General features: G+C 41.7%; 1 protein-coding gene across 1 annotated transcript in view; it reads right to left on the bottom strand.

Annotated features, from left to right (window-relative positions):
• Nucleotides 1-8,679, bottom strand: part of OXCT1 (3-oxoacid CoA transferase 1) — a 161,959-nt gene extending 153,280 nt beyond the window's left edge. Inside the window, exon 1 of the mRNA XM_010853715.1 lies at nt 8,465-8,679. Within this exon, the coding sequence (XP_010852017.1) occupies nt 8,465-8,542 (78 nt within the window). The 5' untranslated portion in view covers nt 8,543-8,679. The remainder of the gene's footprint in view (nt 1-8,464) is intronic.
• Between the last annotated feature and the right edge of the window lie 10,755 nt (nt 8,680-19,434).

Genomic DNA, 19,434 nt, shown 5'->3' with positions numbered 1-19,434 from the left:
CAGGACTGATCTCCTTTAGGATGGACTGGTTGGATCTCCTTGCAGTCCAAGGGACTCTCAAGAGTCTTCTCCAACACCACAGTTCAAAAGCATCAATTCTTCGGCGCTCAGCTTTCTTAATAGGCCAACTCTCACATCCATACATGACTACTGGAAAAACCATAGCTTTGACTGCTGCTGCTGTTAAGTCGCTTCAGTAGTGTCTGACTCTGTGCAACCCCAGAGACGGCAGCCTACCAGGCTTCTCCGTCCATGGGATTCTCCAGGCAAGAACACTGGAGGGGGCTGCTATTCTGTCTAGGTTGGTCATAAAAAGTGTCAATTAATACAAAAGGTAGAGAAGGAAATGGCAACCCACTCCAGAGTTCTTGCATAGAGAATTCCATGGACAGAGGAGTCTGGTGGGTAAGACCCCCTGGGGTCGCAAAGAGTAGGACATAACTGAACAACTAACACACAACACAAAAGGAGATTAAGAAACTATACTGAAAGTCCAGTGAGATCTGCAAAGGTATAGGTGCTAAATGACCTTTGTTCTTTTAAATTGCAACCTTGGTCAAGGTCAGATGAGGAAGAGTGGTTTACCGTGGCACACTGCCCACACAAAGGGAAATAAGCAGAGGTGGGGATAGGAAGGAAAGAGCTTGAACCACCAACAGCGGTCTCCTCTGTCCTATACTCAAGTAGCAGGGATTTACTTGATTCTGTTTTAACACACACATATATATGAAAATATGTTTTTAATCTTAGAACTTAAAACTTTGATAGCCTAACGAGGCCAACATATATATCATAAAATGAAACTGAGGATATCTCCTAGAAAACAGGGGCTTCCCAGGTGGTACAGTGGAGACACAAGAGATGGGGATTTGATCCCTGGGTTGGGAAGATGCCCCTGAGAAGGAAATGACAACCCATTCCAGTATTCTTGCCTGGGACATCTTAAGGACAGTCTGGCAGGCTACAGTCCATAGGGTGGCAAAGAGTCAGACACAACTGAGCACACATGCACGCCTAAAAAACAGAGAAGAGAAAAATACACACATATCTAATCCAATCAACTCATTTTACAAGTGAAGTTTCTGAAGATATAAGGATCTTGTAATTTACTACACAGTGTTAAAGCAAGACCAGTTCCCAGGTTTAGCCTTCTATCACTGGGGCCCTCTACCACAATATGTTCCTCTCTGTCCTTTTCAAAAATCCTCAGTCTTACACTACTTCTATTTTATTACTTATGTACAACAAACCTTTATGAGTGTCTTATTTTTTCATGAAGAACTCTTGTTGTCCTTATTTTCAGTGAAAGGTAAAGAGGGCCTTAGTAGGAAGAGGAAGAAAGTTAAAAAATTTGGGGGGGTAAAACTGCTGAAGACTGGAAATTCTCTCAATATGACCGTACACTCTAGTAATCTAACACAATTATCTATTAATGTTTCCAAACTTATAGCTCCTCTGACATTTTTTACTGTAGTTAAAATTGGTTGTTGTTGTTCAGTAGTGTCCAGCTCTTTGCGATCTCATGGATTACAGCATGCCAGGCTCCCTGTCCTTCAATATCTCCCGGAGTTTGCTCAAACTCATGTCCAGTCCATTGAGTCGATGACACGATCCAAACATCTCATCCTCTGTTGCCTTGTTCTCCTCCTGCCCTCAATCTTTTCCAGCATCAGGGTCTTTTACAACGAGTTGGTTTTTTGCATCGGATGGCCAAAGTACTGGAGCTTCAGTTTCAGGATCAGTCCTTCCAATGAGTATTCAGGATTGACTTCCCCTAGGATTGACTTAGTTTGATCACCCTGCTGTCCAAGGGACTCTAGAGAGTCTTCTCAATCACCACAATTCAAATGGCAAGCCACTCCAGTATTCTTGCTGGAAGAACCCCGTGAACAGTATCATTCATTACAAATAGTCATAAATTACTGAGAAGCGGACTTACCTGGTGGTCCAGGGGTTAAGACTGAGCTCCCAGTACAGGGGGCCCAAGTTTGAACCCTGGTCAGGCAACTAGATCCAACCTGCCACAACTAAAAGTTCGCATGCTGTGATGAAGATCAAAAGTCCCAAGTGCCACAACTAAGACCCACAGCAACCAAATACATATGTAAATCTTTTTTTTAATTACTGAGACTCTTGTGCCACATCTCTCCCCAAAACAACTTCAGAAGTATTTTAGAAAAAACCCAAGTGAAGCTTAAAAGCAATAAACTAATTCGTATTTTCAGAGAATGTGAGAAGGACTCAAGATAATAAAGAATTTACAGGTACTCAGCATTGGTCTGTTCATTTTGCATATGTTCAGTTAACAATATTTGTTGATATGTATTATCTATTTATTATAACAACATTTGATATCTATTGACTGAGAAAGAGTGGCATAATGGGCCACACTCTATTAATCTCAGTCTAAAATATCCTTGTTTCAAATGTCAGTAGAAGTATTAACTGGAGAAAATTACTTAACTTCTGAGCCTCTTTTTTTGGCGGGTGGAGGGGTGTGGCAGTGACATTAAGTTTACAAAAGTGAAAGTCGCTCAGTCATGTCCAACTCTTTGTGACCCCATGGACTATACAATCCATGGAATTCTCCAGGCCAAAATACTGGAAAGGGTAGCCTTTCCCTTCTCCAAGAAATCTTCCCAACCCACGGATCAAACCCAGGTCTCCAGCATTGCAGGTGGATTCTTTACCAGTTGAGCCACAAGGGAAGCCCAAGAATATTGGAGTGGGTAGCCTATCCCTTCTCCACCGGATCTTCCCAACCCAGGAATCGAACCAGGGTCTCCTGCATTGCAGGTGGATTCTTTACCAACCGAGCTATCAGGGTTTACAAAAAGATGATCATTTTTTTTTAAATTCCTGTCAATGATTTCCATATAATTAGACATGTAATTGTATCACATAAGACACTCTTAATATTTTTTTTAAAAAAAGCCTGATACAAACGATGATAACTGTTTCCCAGGGATATAGTACAGATCAAACAATTATGTATTATTATTAAGCTAAGAAGCACTTAGCCCTGAGCCTGGATTACAGAAGATACCCAGGGGATATGATCTTCACTTAGGAAATGCAACCTTTTCTCCATTCCCCGCCAGGGCAGTAAGATTAACCTGACACTGATTGGGAGTTTAATTTTCATTTTTAACCTCCCCACTCTACCCTCCACACATGCAAAAACAGACACATTACTGATTTTACAAAGAATTTAACATGATCCATACTATAGCCAATTAATCCAAGCAATCTTTGTTGGGGATTTTGAAAAAAAAAAAAAATGAGCACCAGCTTTAAGATTACTTTAATGTAATTACTTTATTTGCAATCAAGCTGCCAGTGTAAGTATCCAAAGATTATTGGGCAAACAGCAATATGAACTGCAGGCAGTGGGACAAAGAGGAAGCACGATGCCTGAGGCCAGTTACCACAGAAAGTTTGCTGTGGATCTTCAAGGCCTGAAGTCCAGCGAACTGCCCACAACCTGGAGGCAGCACCCCTGAGAAAGCCTTGGAATCTGTTCTCTGACACACATACTCCTTGCCCACTATCCCTTCCCACATTCCCTGCTTCTGGTGGTCAAGAAACAGACACCCAACACCTTCCAAGAATTGGCAGGGAGGTGGGGAGAAATATGTTTCTAATTACCTACCTTAATTCCTATGATAACCGAATTCAAGTAGAGCTCTAAACTGCTCTACCTTCCACTATATTTTAAATATTAAAATAATGATGTGAAAAAACCCAAGCATCATCTACTACAAAAATAAGGAAATAAATAAAATAACCTTCAACTTTGCAGCAGTTACCTAAAAGAATGAAGAGTAATGAACACTGTACAGCTTTGACAGCTACTGATTCCAGGAGCATTTTTTTTTCCACTGAGATCTTCCTTTACATTAACATAATATATTTTGTTTTGTTTTTCCACCCTCCTACCTTCTGCAAAATTCCATCTCATTGTTGCCACTAGTTTCTGCTAACACTATTGAGGGAAAGAAATAATAGTGATTCAGTACATAATGAAGCTAAGAAATAAAATTCTTACAGTGCAAAATTGTTTTCTACTAAATCTAGTTCTTTCAAAATCTTCTCCCTCTTCCCACTTTGTTCTTATCTTCAAATTCTTACACTGAATCTTTGAGATCAGATTCTACTGTGGAGCCTATGTTTTATCTCATGACTTCCCAATCCAGAACTCCTTCCTTTCTAACCACTTCTACCACTAATTCTTTCACCTAAATTTCTTTTTTCTGTCATTCAACACTCCAGAACTTAGTGAAATGAAAATGCACTTCATTTTGAAGACGTCTGAGGGAAAATTCACAAACCACACTTTTTTTATTTTTAAACAAATTTTATCTTAATGATAGGAACTATACAACTACATGCTCTCTCCCTTGTCACCCTATAGTTAGTTAAATATATCAGGACACAGAAAGATTGACATTGCCCAGGTCAGTCTCAAAATTGGACATATAGATATAGAAGTGGGGAGGATAGGCCATCTGGAGAGAGGTTCAGAGAACACCATTAAAAGGAAAGGGCGTTAACATTTAAGTGGATATACACAGTTTTACAAGGACAGCATGGCATTACTGCCAAAAGGAAGTAGTGACATGTGCTAAAATGCTTTAGGTATCCAGCACCGGACCAGCCTTGACCAAAGATGGACACTATCATGAATAATTAATCACTAACTTATGACACAAATGAATCACAAGGAGCTCACAGGACTTGCTGACATGGGCCAGTGCTCTGCAGCAACAGCATACTTCGTTTTTTTAGGGAATGTACATATTTTATTCCAATTTGGAGGGATGCCCTGAAGCACTCTGAAGGATCATAGATGAATAAGCAATGAATCCTGCCTAGCAGATCAGAAAGTGTAAAAGTGTGCCAAGACTTAAAAAAAAATAATGAGGGTGGGGATTCCAGAAAGGGGGAGCTGCCTGAGCAAAGGTACCAAGATGTGGCTGCTGCTGCTAAGTCACTTCAGTCGTGTCCGACTCTGTGTGACCCCATAGACGGCAGCCCACCAGGCTCCCCCGTCCCTGGGATTCTCCAGGCAAGAACACTGGAGTGGGTTGCCATTTCCTTCTCCAATGCATGAAAGTGAAAAGTGAAAGGGATCGCTCAGTCATGTCTGACTCTCAGCGACCCCATGGACTGCAGCCTACCAGGCTCCTCAGTCCACGGGATTTTCCAGGCAAGAGTACTGGAGTGGGGTGCCATCGCCTTCTCCGACCAAGATGTGGAAAGACTGTGTCTTCAAGGGCATGCAGGATCACACTGTGGAGAGAAGCTCATGAAGATCAGGCTGGTAAGGGAGTCAGGGCAATTTGCAAAAGGCCTTAAAGACAACACTAGAGAGCTTCAACTTCATCCTTCAATGAGGAAAGGACAGCAAAGTGTTTTGTTTTGTTTGAAACAGAGATGTCACAACTCTCATACAAAAACTTGAATCAGGAAAGTGGCAGGGGAACTCATTCTTTCATTCATTCCTCTATTTGTTCTAAAATACCCATTCTGGTGCCTCAGCTGGAAAAGAATCCGCCTGCAATGTGGAAGACCTGGGTTCGATCCCTGGGTTGGGAAGATCCCTGGAGAAGAGAAAGGCTACCCATTCCAGTATTCTGACCTGGAGAATTCCAAGGACTGTATAGTCCATGGGGTCACAAAGAGTCAGAGACACTGAGCAACTTTCCCTTTCATACTTAATACTGAGACTAGAGAGTTAACGAACAAATAAACTCACAAGCATAGTCTCTGCTCTAATGAAACTTACAAGGATAACAGCCACTAAACAACTACAAAATTATTACACATGACACTGGTAATCAACTGCAAGTTAAAGAAAGGAGCAGAGGAGAGAATGGTTCTAAATTTCCAGCTTACATTCTGGATGGATACCGGTGCTGTTACCCATAATAAAAACAAACAAGGAAGGAAAATGCCACATTACGGCTGGTTCATTTTTGATCAGAAAGACTTGAGAAGTACTGAGTGACATGAACCAGTAAGTTGTACTGGAAGGAAGGCAGTTCAGGAGAGTCTGGGGTTGGAGATAAATCTGGAAAAGATGGTTTTCAAAGAAGAGAAATAGCTAAAGTGTTAATGGTAGTTTTAAGATTTTTATTTTCAGTAATAATTTTCTATAGTCAATGGAAAATAATATTAAACATACCCTCCAAAACAATCATGGACTAAGGAAGATGGAAGATACCTTCGGGTAGTCTGTTTAGGTCAAAGCCAATGCCACTGGCTCTGCAAATGCAGTCCTCAGACCAGCAGCTTTACTATCTGGGAACTAATTAACGCAAAGTACTAAGCTCCTACCAGGACCTACTAAATGGGAAACTCTGGGGATGAACACAGCAATCTATTTGATAAAGCCTCCAGGTAATTCTGATGCACACTCAAGTCTGGAAGACATGTTTATCACAAACAAACAAGAAAAAAAAAAAACTACCTCATTTTACCTGTTGGTTATATTTAGTAAAAAAATCTATGTCCTCAAGGTTACTCCATAAGTTTGCCCACAGTGTTTTCTCATCCACGTAGGAAATGTGTTGAGTGTCTATTCTATGCATGGCAGTGCGTAATGCTCAGAGAGATGGAGAAAAAGGCATACAATATGGTCTGCAAATTTCATCTGGTTATGAAGATGATGTCTACACGTTCAAAAAGTTAAACAAGTATGCAAATGTTACAGTTAACACAAGTAGGAGGTGAAGATTTAAGGGGTAAACACTAAGGGATTTAAGTGCCAAATGCTGGAGGAACACGGAGAAAGGGGAGTTGGACCTATGATCAAATCCTGAAGGAGAGATGAGACACAGGAAAATCCATAATCTGTAACTCGGCCATCTAAGAAGACGCTTGCTGGGCTTTGGGAATAGTTTAATAATACAATAAGAAAATAAGTAAATTACACTTAGGCAAATAAGTAACTAGCAGGGCTTCCCAGGTGGCCCAGGGGTAAAGAATCTGCCTGCCAATGCAGGAGACACAAGAGACGTGGGTTCGATCCCTGGGTCGGGAAGATCCCCTGGCATAGCAAATAGCAACCCACGCCAGTATTCTTGCCAAAAAAATTCCATGAACAGAGGAGCCTGGCGGGCTACAGTCCATGGGGTCGCAAAGAGTTGGACACGACTGAGCATGCACACATAAAGTGCCAAAACAAGGAATGTTATTAACCTTGGCCCAAGGAGGTCGCTGTGTCCCGATTTGCACTCGTTTCAGCGCCCACAGCAATGACAGAAGGTCGAGCTCCCTTCTAACAATGCTTTACAAATCCAAAGCTACCTGCAATTATCAAAATGCCTCCTAACAGGCACTTATGTGTATCTTTCCAGTTCTTAATCACCATCTAGCACTCACCTACCGGTGAGTCACAGCCCCTCTCCGTTCACCGCTCTCAGAGTGGATGCCAGTAAGATGCCACAACAATGGGGAAAAAGAGGAGTTCCTTGTGAGGAGATAAGTGTTCAAGGCACACTTTTAAGCTCAGAACTATTATTCAAAAACATCACTTTTCTTTGTCTCTTCCAAGGAAAAGGCTCCCGTGGTGACGGAAGTAGCGGAGGTAAGCTAGTCTCCTATACTCGTCACTCTGGTCCTGTCCGAGGACTCCGGATAAGAACCGCACCAGGGCGAGGGCTTACAGGCGGGGACAGGACACGCGGGGAAAAAAGACTTCACAGCCCACAATCGCAGCGCGAGGGCCTCGAGATACTACCGTTCGTGAAGAGTTTGCAGTGAGAGTGGACAACGTTTGCAAAGAACTTTGAAAACGGAAATCCCAAGGAGCCTCAGAAGAAAGGGATGCCCGCGCTCGAAGCCCGCGTCCTGGCACCGCCAGACCTCCACAGGCTACTCGGCGTGGCGAGGTAAACGCGCCGGCAAGCGCTCCAGTCCCGGTTCCGCTTCCCACCGCCAAGGTGCAGCGCAGCCCCGTAGGGAGAAGAAGGGGCGCAGCGTTCCACCCCCTTGGCGGCAAACTCGAGCCGACCCCTGGCTAGCCCAGCCCTCAGTTCCGGGCCTGTAGAGGGGCCTCCGCCCCGAGATCCCCAATTCGGAGCGCAAACCTACCCCTTGCAGCCGTCGCCCCTTGCCCTCCTTAAGCCGGCGAACCCTCCCGGTCGTTCCTGCCGCCAAAGCCCCTTCCCAAGAAACTGCCCGCGAAATGGAGACGCGAGCCAGGGCCTCTCCGCGCACTTTTGTGCCGCGTCTCGCCTCACTGGGGAAGCGGGTGCAGAACCAAGTCAAGGAGGCCAGGCGGAGAAGCAGTGAGGCAAGGAGGCGTCGGCGCGCCTCGGGGCCCTGGGTACTGCGCCCAGATGCCGGCTCCCGGGCTGGAGAGGCTGGGTGTGGACAGACCAAAAAAAAAAAAACAAAAACGCTCAGGCTTTCGTCCGCGTTCTTCCGGGCGAGGCCTTGCTCTTCACCTGCACTTTACCTTGGACCAGACGCCCGCTGAGGAGAGGGCGGAGGCGCAGAACCGCAGGCGCGAGGAGAGGCGTGCGAGAGCTGCCATGCTGGGGTGGGCGCAGGCCGGGCCGCAGCGCGCGTGTGAGTGTGTCCACTGACGCCGCCGGGCCGCCGCGTCACGGGACGGGAGGAAAAGGAAGGCGCACGGGGGGCGGGCTGGAGGCTCGATAGCGCTGCGGTGACGTCGTGGGTCCTCTGGCGCCGGGGCTTGGCAGACGGAGCAGCGAGGATGGGAGGGGCTCGAGGGTGGGGCGGGTCGCGGGGGAAGGTCTCGGCCTGGCGGCGGTCGGATACATCACGCGGTCGGGCGTGCCTTGGTCTGCCCCGGGGCGCTCACTTGCCGCAGCAGCCGGTAGGGTGCGAGCGGTCATGAGTAACTGTCTTTGCCAAGGTCAGGGATAGGTCTTAGCCTAGTGTTCGGGCGGTGGAGCTTGTTGCTCTTTCTTATCAGAGTCTGGAACCTGTGGAGGCTGCAAAGGTGGACCCGCCTTGAGGCCTTTCCCCATCTGTGGACAACGTTCCCACGTCTAACGTTTCTCAGTCTTTTCTCCCCACACCCGCCCTCGCTTGTGTAAGAGTATTACTGTTTGCTTCTCAGAGCAAACAGCAAACTGTTTGAGAATCAGCCGGGAGCCGTCTGCCCTGAGATATGATCAGACAGGCTGCATCAAGATGGTCCCTGGTAAAGAAGGCTAGACGAGGACTGGCCCTCCGGGACCGGATGTAGGCACAACTTTTCCCCGCTTGGCATCATCCAAGGCTACCTTGTTCAGGATCTTCGGACACTGGACTCCTGGAAAACCCCGAGATTACTCACCAGATGCAAACATGCAGCTGGTAATCCCTTTGACAGATCTGAGACAAATTTCCTAACTTTACTAAGCCTGCAAATTAAAACTGTTAAATACTACTCAGAACTGTTGTAAAGATTACCTGAGGTAATTCATGCAAGGCTTCTGGCTCCATTATAAACACCCAATAAATCTTAGGCATTATTCTAAGTTTATTCAAGTTGCAATGGTGCATTGATACAGCACATATATTCAATCCAAGCCGTATCTTTTAGCCAGCTAGCTCCTTGAAGACCTGAGCCAAGTCAGGTTTCTTCAAAACCATCTATGCTCTTAGTAGCTGGATGGAAGGACCAAGTGAAAAGTCCATAATCATTTTATTTGATTAAGGGCTGACCGAAGGAACGTGGTTGTTAGTTTTAAATCAAAGCAAAGCAAACACGAAAATTAAATGAGCCCATAGCTTCCTTAGCAAGTACACTGAGATTCAAATGGACAGTTGGTCCAGTTCAAAGTCTGTCCATCAAAGTGCTTGCCCTTTCATGCTATTCTTTCAACTCCGAAGTTTTTCATTTTTCCTATAAATACTATAATTTTAATTAAAGTCATTGAGGGAACAAAATACCAAATTAAATTGTCCAACTATATGAGGAGAAATTAACTTTGCATTGCCCAATATTTTCAACACATAAGAAATTGGATGGAGGGGAAATCCAAGTATTAGAACTAAAGTTCCATTGCTAGTCGCAATACAGTATATAACAGTTATTGTGCTGTAGCTGATAGAATGTGAAAAAGCTATCCTCACAACTGGGTCTGCTTTTCCATTTTTGCCCTTCCACAGGGCACATGAAATGGAAAATAGCATTAGTAACTTTGTCAAACTGTGGTCATATGACACACTCTTCTTGGCTGGTCTCACCCTGTTGCTCCTGGCTGAGGAAAAGATGCATATTTTTAGTGTTACTCTGTGTGATTCTAAATCTTGTGAAGAAAATCAGCCTCGTTACTTTGTGGTCAAAACACATTATTATTTTTTGGTGACTCTATGGCTCTGTTTTGTACTTTATAAATAAAACAGGAGTATCTTCAACTGGAACAAATTATTGAAAAGTTTTTCTGTACAGATTTTCCTTCTGGTTCCACAAAACCATTTTAAATTTAATCAGTTTGAAATCAACTTATTAAAAATATCTTAATTTTTCTGAACTAATAAGAATAGCTCCCTTTTGTTTAAGGAGCAGTTTGTGACAAATATATATCATATTCTGGAAACTTTCCTTCAGGTAATCTTGTAGTGCTTAACTTCCACATTCTTAAAATGGGGGAATTGAATTGAATTCAAAGATTTAAACAAATGATCTGATTTTAGACATGCAATAGGAAAGTTTATTTTGTATTATGTTATTATATATAAAAATACATATATTTTATACATATTGCATTTATTATTATTTTTACATTTTTTAATTTCAAAATTGATTTTATTGAAATCAAAACAGTGTCATTAACTGTACATAATAAATGGCTCAGTCAGTAAAGAGTCTGCCTAAAGTGCAGGAGACCTGGGTTCAGTCCCTGGGTAGGGAAAAATCCCCTGGAGGAGGAATTGGCAACCCACTCCCAGTATTCTTGCCTGAAAAATCCCGTAGGTGGAGGAACCTGGTGAGCTACAGTCCATGGGGTCACAAAGAGTCAGACATGACCGAGTGATTAACACTTTCACTTTTCAATAAACTATTATATATATGTATGTGTGTGTTAGCAACTAAGCACATACATCTATGTATACTTACACAAAAACATTCCCCTCCCTTTATGGCTCACACACTGAAGAATCTGCCCACAGTGCAGGAGACCCGAGTTCAGTCCCTGGGTTGGGAAGGTCCCCTGGAGTAGGAATTGTCAACCCATTCCAGTATTCTTGCCTGAAAAATCCCATAGACAGAGGAGTCTGGTAGGCTACAATCCATAGGCTCCCAAAGAGTCGGACACGACTGAGGGACTAACAAACCCTTTCTATCAAATGATTGCCATCAGTGTGTCAGAGTTGGTTAGACGGTAAGTTGTCATTCTCTGTTTAAGAGAGTTTTATTTAAATTCTCCTAAAATACAGTAGTTATCATCTCTCATTACTGAAAGATAGGACATTTTGCCATCACGGTTGGATATTTCTTCAAATTGATAATCAGGGTATTTGAAGACTTGTTTTCCAATGTTGTTTGACTGGTTTAACTAGTAATAGGAGTTTTTAACCAGGTCATTTGAAGATTAAAAAAAAAAAATCTATGTATGCTTCATTTAATACAATGATTCTTAAACATATGGAAAACAAATCTCTTCAGACAGATAATTTTCCTCTAATAGGTATGAAAGACATAAAAAAACTTTTTACTTTGCTGCTGCTGCTGCTGCTAAGTCACTTCAGCCGTGTCTGACTACATGCAACCCCGTAGACGGCAGCCCACCAGGCTCCCCCCATCCCTGGGATTCTCAAGGCAAGAACACTGGAGTGGGTTAATCTGTACTAATATTTGTTCACTACATTAAAAAATTAGTTTAATTTTACTTACAGTATAGTTTTTTTCCTCAGGAAAAAATACTAAAATAAACGCATAAAATGTTTGGAGACTCAAGTCCTGGAATGAATTTGAAAATTATGTTAAAGTGCTAAAGAAACTCAAAGAAGCAAAACATACCAGCATTATCTCTCATGCACTCAAGTCTGATCATGTTCACTTCAGTTCAGTTCAGTTGCTCAGTCATGTCTCTTTGTGACCCCTGGACCACAGCACACTAGGCCTCCCTGTCCATCACCAACTCCCGGAGTTTACCCAAACTCATGTCCATAGAGTCAGTGATGCCATACAACCATCTCATCCTCTGAGGTCCCCTTCTCCTGCCTTCAATCTTTCCCAGCATCAGGGTCTTTTCAAATGAGTCAGGACTTCACATCAGGTGGCCAAAGTATTGGAGTTTCAGCTTTAACATCAGCCCTTCCAATGAACACTCAGGACTGATCTCCTTTAGGATGGACTGGTTGGATCTCCTTACAGTCCTAGGGCCTCTCAAGAGTCTTCTCCAACACCACAGTTCAAAAGCATCAATTCTTTGGTGCACAGAGTTGGACACGACTGAAGTGACTTAGCAGCAGCAGCAGCAGCTTTCTTTATAGTCCAACTCTCATATCCATACATGACCACTGGAAAAACCATAGCCTTGACTAGACCTTTGTTGGCAAAGTATTGTCTCTGCTTTTTAATATGCTGTCTAGGTTTGTCATAGCTTTTCTTCCAAGGAGTAAGCATCCTTTAATTTCCTGCCTGCGGTCACCATCTGCAATGATTTTGGAGCCCCCAAAAATAAAGTCAGCCACTGTTTCCACTGTTTGCCATGAAGTGATGGGACCGGATGCCATGCTCTTATTTTTCTGAATGTTGAGATTTAAGCCAATGTTTTCACTCTCCTCTTTCACTTTCATCAAGAGGCTCTTTAGTTTTTCTTCACTTTCTGCCATATGGGTGGTGTCATCTGCATGTCTGAGGTTATTTATATTTCTCCTGGAAATCTTGATTCCAGCTTGTGCTTCATCCAACCCACCATTTCTTATGATATACTCTGCATATAAGTTAAATAAGCAGGGTAACAATATACAGCCTTGACGTACTCCTTTTCCTATTTGCAACCGTCTGTTGTTCCATGTCCAGTTCTAACTGTTGCTTCCTGACCTGCATACAGATTTCTCAAGAGGCAGGTCAGGTGGTCTGGTATTCCCATCTCTTTCAGAATTTTCCACAGTTTGTTGTGATCCACGCAGTCAAATCCTTTGGCATAGTCAATGAAGCAGAAATAGATATTTTTCTGGAACTCTTTTGCTTTTTCAATGATCCAATGGTTGTTCGAAATTTGATCTCTGTTTCCTCTGCCTTTTCTAAAACCAGCTTGAACATCTGGAAGTTCATGGTTCATATACTGTTGAAGCCTGGCTTGGAGAATTTTGAGCATTACTTTACTAGTGTGCGAGATGAGTGCAGTTGTGCAGTAGTTTGAGCATTCTTTGGCATTGCCTTTCTTTGGGATTGGAATGAAAACTGACCTTTTCCAGTCCTGTGGCCACTGCTGAGTTTTCCAAATTTGCTGTTATTTTGAGTGCAGCACTTTCACAGCATCATCTTTTAGGACTTGAAATAACTCAACTGCAATTCCAACACCTCCACTGATCATGTTACTTCTGCTTAAAACCTATCAGTGGTTTTCCTCATAGTCTTTAAGATCCAAAACTCCCACTAACTTGGCATAGAAGGAGATCATCTCTTTTGGTTTTTCTCTTCACCTTTAAATTCTAAAGTCTAGTTGCCTCTTGATTTTCACAGGATGAATCTGCACAATTCAGAATCAAATTCCGATATCAAAATAATAAAGAGCATGGACTCTGTAGTAGCAAGACTGGATTAAAAATCTCAGCTCTGCTGTTGCCTAGCTACATGGCCTCCTGTGGTGCAATAGTTAAGGAGAGCTGCCAAACAGCAAGATAAAAGTCATGTCTGGACCGATACCTGCTTGTACTACTCTGTTTTTAAAAGATTATACTCTGAACAAATATGTCAAACATACACTGTGAACATCTTACACGAATACCCTAAAGAACTATTTCTTCAAACCAGTACTTCTCAAATACTTTCTATGTTTTCATAAACTGAGAAACATCAAATGCTGCACTGTGTGGTGTTAAACACCTCCTTCCTTATGACGTATCTTTGAATCGGATTCCACCTCCAGTTTCACTCATTTTGCCCTAGTGCAGGACTTTCTCTAAACTAGATTATTGCAGTTGCTTCCTAAATGAAGTAGTAGTTGTTCTTTTTGTTGTTCAACATGTCCGACATTCAGGCATGTCCGACTCTTTGTGACCCCATGAACTGCTGCACACCAGGCTTTCCTATCCTTCACTATATCCCCGAACTTGTTCAGACTCATGTCCTTTGAGTCAGTGATGCCATCCAGCCTCCTTCTGCCCTCAATCTTTTCCAGCATCAGGGTCTTTTCCAGTGAGTCAGTCTTCACATCAGGTGGCCACAGTATTGGAGCTTCAGTTTCATCATAGTCCTTCCTATGGTTCTTCAGGGTTAATTTCCTTTAGGATTGACTGGTTTGATCTCCTTGCTATTAAGGGGCTCTCAGGAGTCTTCACAAGCACCACAGTTTGAACGCATTAATTCTTCAGCACTCAGCTTTCTTTATGGTCCAACTCTGACATCCATACATGACTACTAGAAAAACCATAGCTTTGGCTATATAGACCTGTGTCAGGAAAGTGATGTCTCTGTTTTTAATACACTGTCTAGGTTTGTCATAGCTTTTCTTCAAAGGAGCAAGCATCTTTGAATTTCCTGGCTGCAGTCACTATCTGCAGTGATTTTGGAACCCAAGAAAATAAAGCCTGTCACTGTTTCCATTTCTTCCCCATCTATTTGCCATAAAGTGATGGGGCTGGATGCCGTAATCTTAGTTTTTTGAATGTTGAGTCTTGCGTCAGCTTTTTCACTCCTTTTTCACCTTCATCAAGAGGCACTTTAGTTCCACTTTGGCCCTTGACTTCACACTCCAGGATGTCTGGCTCTAGGTGAGTGACCACACAATCATGATTATGTATGTCATTAAGGCCTTTTTTCGTATATTTCTGTGTATTCTTGCCACCACTTCTTAATATCTTCTGCTTCTGTTAGGTCCATACCATTTCTGTCCTTTATTGTGCCCATCTTTGCATAAAGTGTTCTCTTGGTATCTCTAATTTTCTTGAAGAGATCTCTAGTCTTTCCCATTCTGTTGTTTTCTTCGATTTCTTTACACCAGTTCACTTAAGGCTTTCTTATCTCTCCTTGCTATTCTTTGGAACTCTGCATTCAGATGGGTATATCTTTCCTTTTCTTTTTTGTCTTTTGCCTCTCTTCTTTTCACAGCCGTCTATAAAGCCTCCTCAGAGAACGATTTTGCCTTTTTTGCATTTCTTTTTCTTGGAGATGTATTTGACCACCACCTCCTATACAATGTCATAAAACTCTGTCCATAGTTCTTCAAGCACTCTATCAGATCTAATCCCTTGAATCTGTCAGTTCCACTGTATAATCATAAGGTATCTGATTTAGGTCATACCTGAATGCCCTAGTGGTTTTCCCTACTTTCTTCAATTTAAACCTCAATTTTGCAATACAGAGCTCATGATCTGAGCAACAGTCAGATCCCTGTCTTGATTTTGCTGACTGTATAGAGCTTCTCCATCTTTGGCTGCAAAGAATATAATCAATCTGATTTTGATGTTGACCATCTGGTGATGTCCATGTGTACAGTCATCTCTTGTGTTGTTGGAAGAGGGGATTTGCTATGACCGGTGTGTTTTCTTGGCAAAACAAATTAGCCTTTGCCCTATTTCATTTTGTACTCCCAAGGCCAAACTTGCCTGTTACTGCAGGTATCTCTTGACTTCCTACTTTTGCATTCCAGTCCGCTATAATGAAAAGGATATCTTTTTTTGGTGTTAGTTCTAGAAGGTCATCATAGAACCATTCAGCTTCAGCTTCTTTGACATTCATGCCTGAGGCATAGACTTGGATTACTGTAATATTGAATGGTTTGTCTTGGAAATGAACAGAGATCATTTTGTTGTTTTTGAGATTGCTCCCAAGTACTGCATTTCAGACTCTTTTATGACTGTAAGGGCTACTCCATTTCTTCTAAGGGGTTCTTGCCCATGGTAGTAGATATAGTGCTCATCTGAATTAAATTTGCCCATTCCCATTCATTTTAGTTCACTGATTCCTAAAATGTCAATGTTCACTCTTGCCATGACCCAGATAACCATGATGGTGTGATCACTCACTTAGAGACAGACATCCCGGAGTGTGAAATCAAGTGGGTCTTAGGAAGCATTACTATGAACAAAGCTGGTGGGTGTGATGGAATTCCAGTTGAGCTATTTAAAATCCTAAAAGATGATGCTGTGAAAGTGCTGCACTCAATATGCCAGCAATTTGGAAAACTCAGCAATAGCCACAGGACTGGAAAAGGTCAGTTTCATTCCAATCCCAAAGAAGATTATAATAGCAAAGAATGTTCAAACTACCCCACAATTGCACTCATTTCACATGCTAGAAAGGTAATGCTCAAAATCCTTCAAGCTAGGCTTCAACAATATGTGAAACGAGAACTTCCAGATATACAAGCTGATTTAGAAAAGGAACCAGAGATGAAAGTTCCAAATCCTTTGGATCATAGAGAAAGCAAGAGAATTTCAGAAAAACATCTTCATCGGTGACTGTGCTAAAGCTCTTGACCCTGTGGATCACAACAAAATGTGGAAATTTCTTAAACAGATGGGAATACCAGACCACCTTACCTGCCTCCTGAGAAACCTGTATGCACGTCAAGAAGCAACAGTTACAACCAGACATGGAATAACAGACTGGCATGCTACAGTGTATGGTTATGCAAAAGTTGGACATAGTGAGACTGAACAACACAGGCTACAGGTTAAAGTTCAACATCCAATTATAGCCAAGCTCTTTCTGAACGATCATACCTTAAGAGCTTTGCAGAAGTACTTCAGGTGTTATACAAACATTTAATTTTGAAATTAAATTTTAAATTATATTTTTACTTTTCTATCAACTCTAACAAAGTAGTAGCTTCTACGCTCAATTGTGGTGTAACTGATTTTAACCTATTAAAGATTACCAGATCATGCACCTGGGAGGTAGAACTCAGAATAATATATGACAGATTGTCTTTTTAACTAGCAGAAACAGATTAACTAGTCCCTGAATTGGATTAGGAAAGTTTGCTGTAAATTTAAAAATATATATAGATTGCTATATCTCAGAGTATATATAAAATACAATCCAGGTTGATTGAACTACTAAATATATTTTAAAAGACAATTTTGCTGCTATTTGATACGAATGTTTACCTCTACCTAAATACCTCAAAAAGGGTAGGGACTCTGTCTTTCTATGTCTTTCTTAACCCATCGAGTCTCATAATATAGTACTTAGGCTTCCCTAAGAGTGATGTGAGCCATGATCCAACTGGCAAAATAAGTCTGTAGAATTTACTTGACATGAAGTGCTTTTGGAGCTATTTACGAAAAGGTGACAGTCTAATAATCCAGGTCATCTGTATGAATGAATAATGATTGATTCAGCAACAATGAAAATCAACTACCTCAGAAATCAGCTAATGACTATGTCGCTAAAACCCCCTATGACACCTAATTGAAACAAAGCAAAATATAAAATAATCTTCTGCTGCCCTCTTCTCCCTTTGCCTTCAATCTTTCCCAGCATCAGGGTCTTTTCCAATGAGCTGGCTCTTCATATCAGGTGGCCAAAGTATTGGAGCTTTAACTTCAGCATCAGTGCTTCCAATGAACCTTCCAATTCAGGGTTGATTTCCTTTAGGATTGACTGGCGTGATCTCCTAGCTGTCCAAGGGTTTCTTGGCACAATTCAAAAGCATAATTTTTTGGTGCTCAGCCTTCTTTATGGTCCAACTCTCACATCCATATGGAAAAACCATAGCTTTGAGTCTACAGACCTTTTTCGGCAAAGTGACACTGCTTTTTAATGTGCTGTTCAGATTTGTCATAGAGATGTATACATACCTCCTGCTACTCAGAGGTATCTTTCTCCAGGACCTGAAACTATTTCTTGGAAATATAATTATCAGGATGAATTGGGCCTTTGTCTCCTAGTCTCAGTGAAAGGATAGAATTTCAGTTTCCTTACCTGCCAGCTGGCAGACACAGCTAGCCTAATCACTTTGATACTACCCTTTGTAGTTGCAATTTTTCTTTTCCCTCTTTACTTGAGCCCCGCTCACTCTTCCCTACTCCTTCATTCTGCCATTAAAATGCCCAGTCATCTCTGCACTAATCAGATGGAGCTCAGCTCTTGCCCCTACAGTCAGTAGTTATTGAATAAAATCTGGTTTCAAACTTTAATGTCCTGCTTGGGCTACAGTCCACGGGGTTGCAAAGAGTCGGACATGACTGAGCGACTTCACTAACTCACTCACTCACTTGCTTATCTTTGACACTGGCAATACAGGAACAGAATTTTCTATATAGCTCCAATGACATCACTTGCTTAGCAAACCAAATATTATTTCTGCAAATATACTTTAAAGACAGATTGTACACAGAAATATAAAAGAAATATAAGAATTAATCCTCTTAAATAAATAACATAGAATTAACATGAGATTCAGTAGTTCATATGCATGTGAATTTAATATGTGGCTAAACTGGTCTTTTTTAAAAACTATTTATTTATTTGGCTACACCAGGTCCTAGTTGCAACATGTGAATTCTTGGCTGCAGCATGTGGGATCTAGTTCCCTGAGCAGGGGTCAAACTCAGGCCCTCTGCATTGGGAGCTCAGAATCTTAACAACTGGACCATCAGGGAAGTCCCTAAACTGGTCTTTTTGATTGGTAGAAAAAGATGAGTTAGTTCCTCAGTTGGTGTTAATATGTATGAAGTAAATGAAGTATGTAGAAGTAAATGTAGAGGAATTATTTTATAATCTTAGAAAGGGAAAGTCCTTTTCAAAGAAATCATAAAATCCAGAAGGTATAAAGTGAAAGACTGATAGATTCAACAAAGCACATAAACCTTAAAGCCATAACCTCATACTATGAGCAAAATTAAAAGACAAGAAAGTGGGAAAAAGTATTCTTTACATATAAATCTGACAGTTAATAGCTATAACTCTAATGTCTACAAAAAGAAAGCCAAAACATAGTCACCAAAAAAGAAAAATGAACACACATAATGGAAGGATAAATGTAAATAACTATTATATGAAAAGATGGTCTAACCAAGGAAATGCAGTTTCAAATGAGATGTCACTTTTTGTTTGTCAGATAGGCAAAAATTAGAGAGATTAATTATAAACAACGTTGTCAAGAATGTAGAAATAATCCTCTCATATTTTACAAAGCAAACTATCAAACTTGAAATTTCTCCCTCCTTCAACATCTTATATCTTTACTGTAGGATGTTGTTGTTGTTCAGTCGCTAAGTTGTCTCAGACTCTTTGTGACCCCATGGACTGCCGCATGCCAGGCTCCTCTGTCCTCCCCTATCTCCCAG

This window comes from Bison bison, unplaced genomic scaffold (assembly GCF_000754665.1).
Source record: "Bison bison bison isolate TAMUID 2011002044 unplaced genomic scaffold, Bison_UMD1.0 scf7180017864331, whole genome shotgun sequence".
In the NCBI taxonomy this organism is placed as follows: domain Eukaryota; kingdom Metazoa; phylum Chordata; class Mammalia; order Artiodactyla; family Bovidae; genus Bison; species Bison bison.
This window is presented reverse-complemented; position numbering and strand designations above follow the sequence as displayed.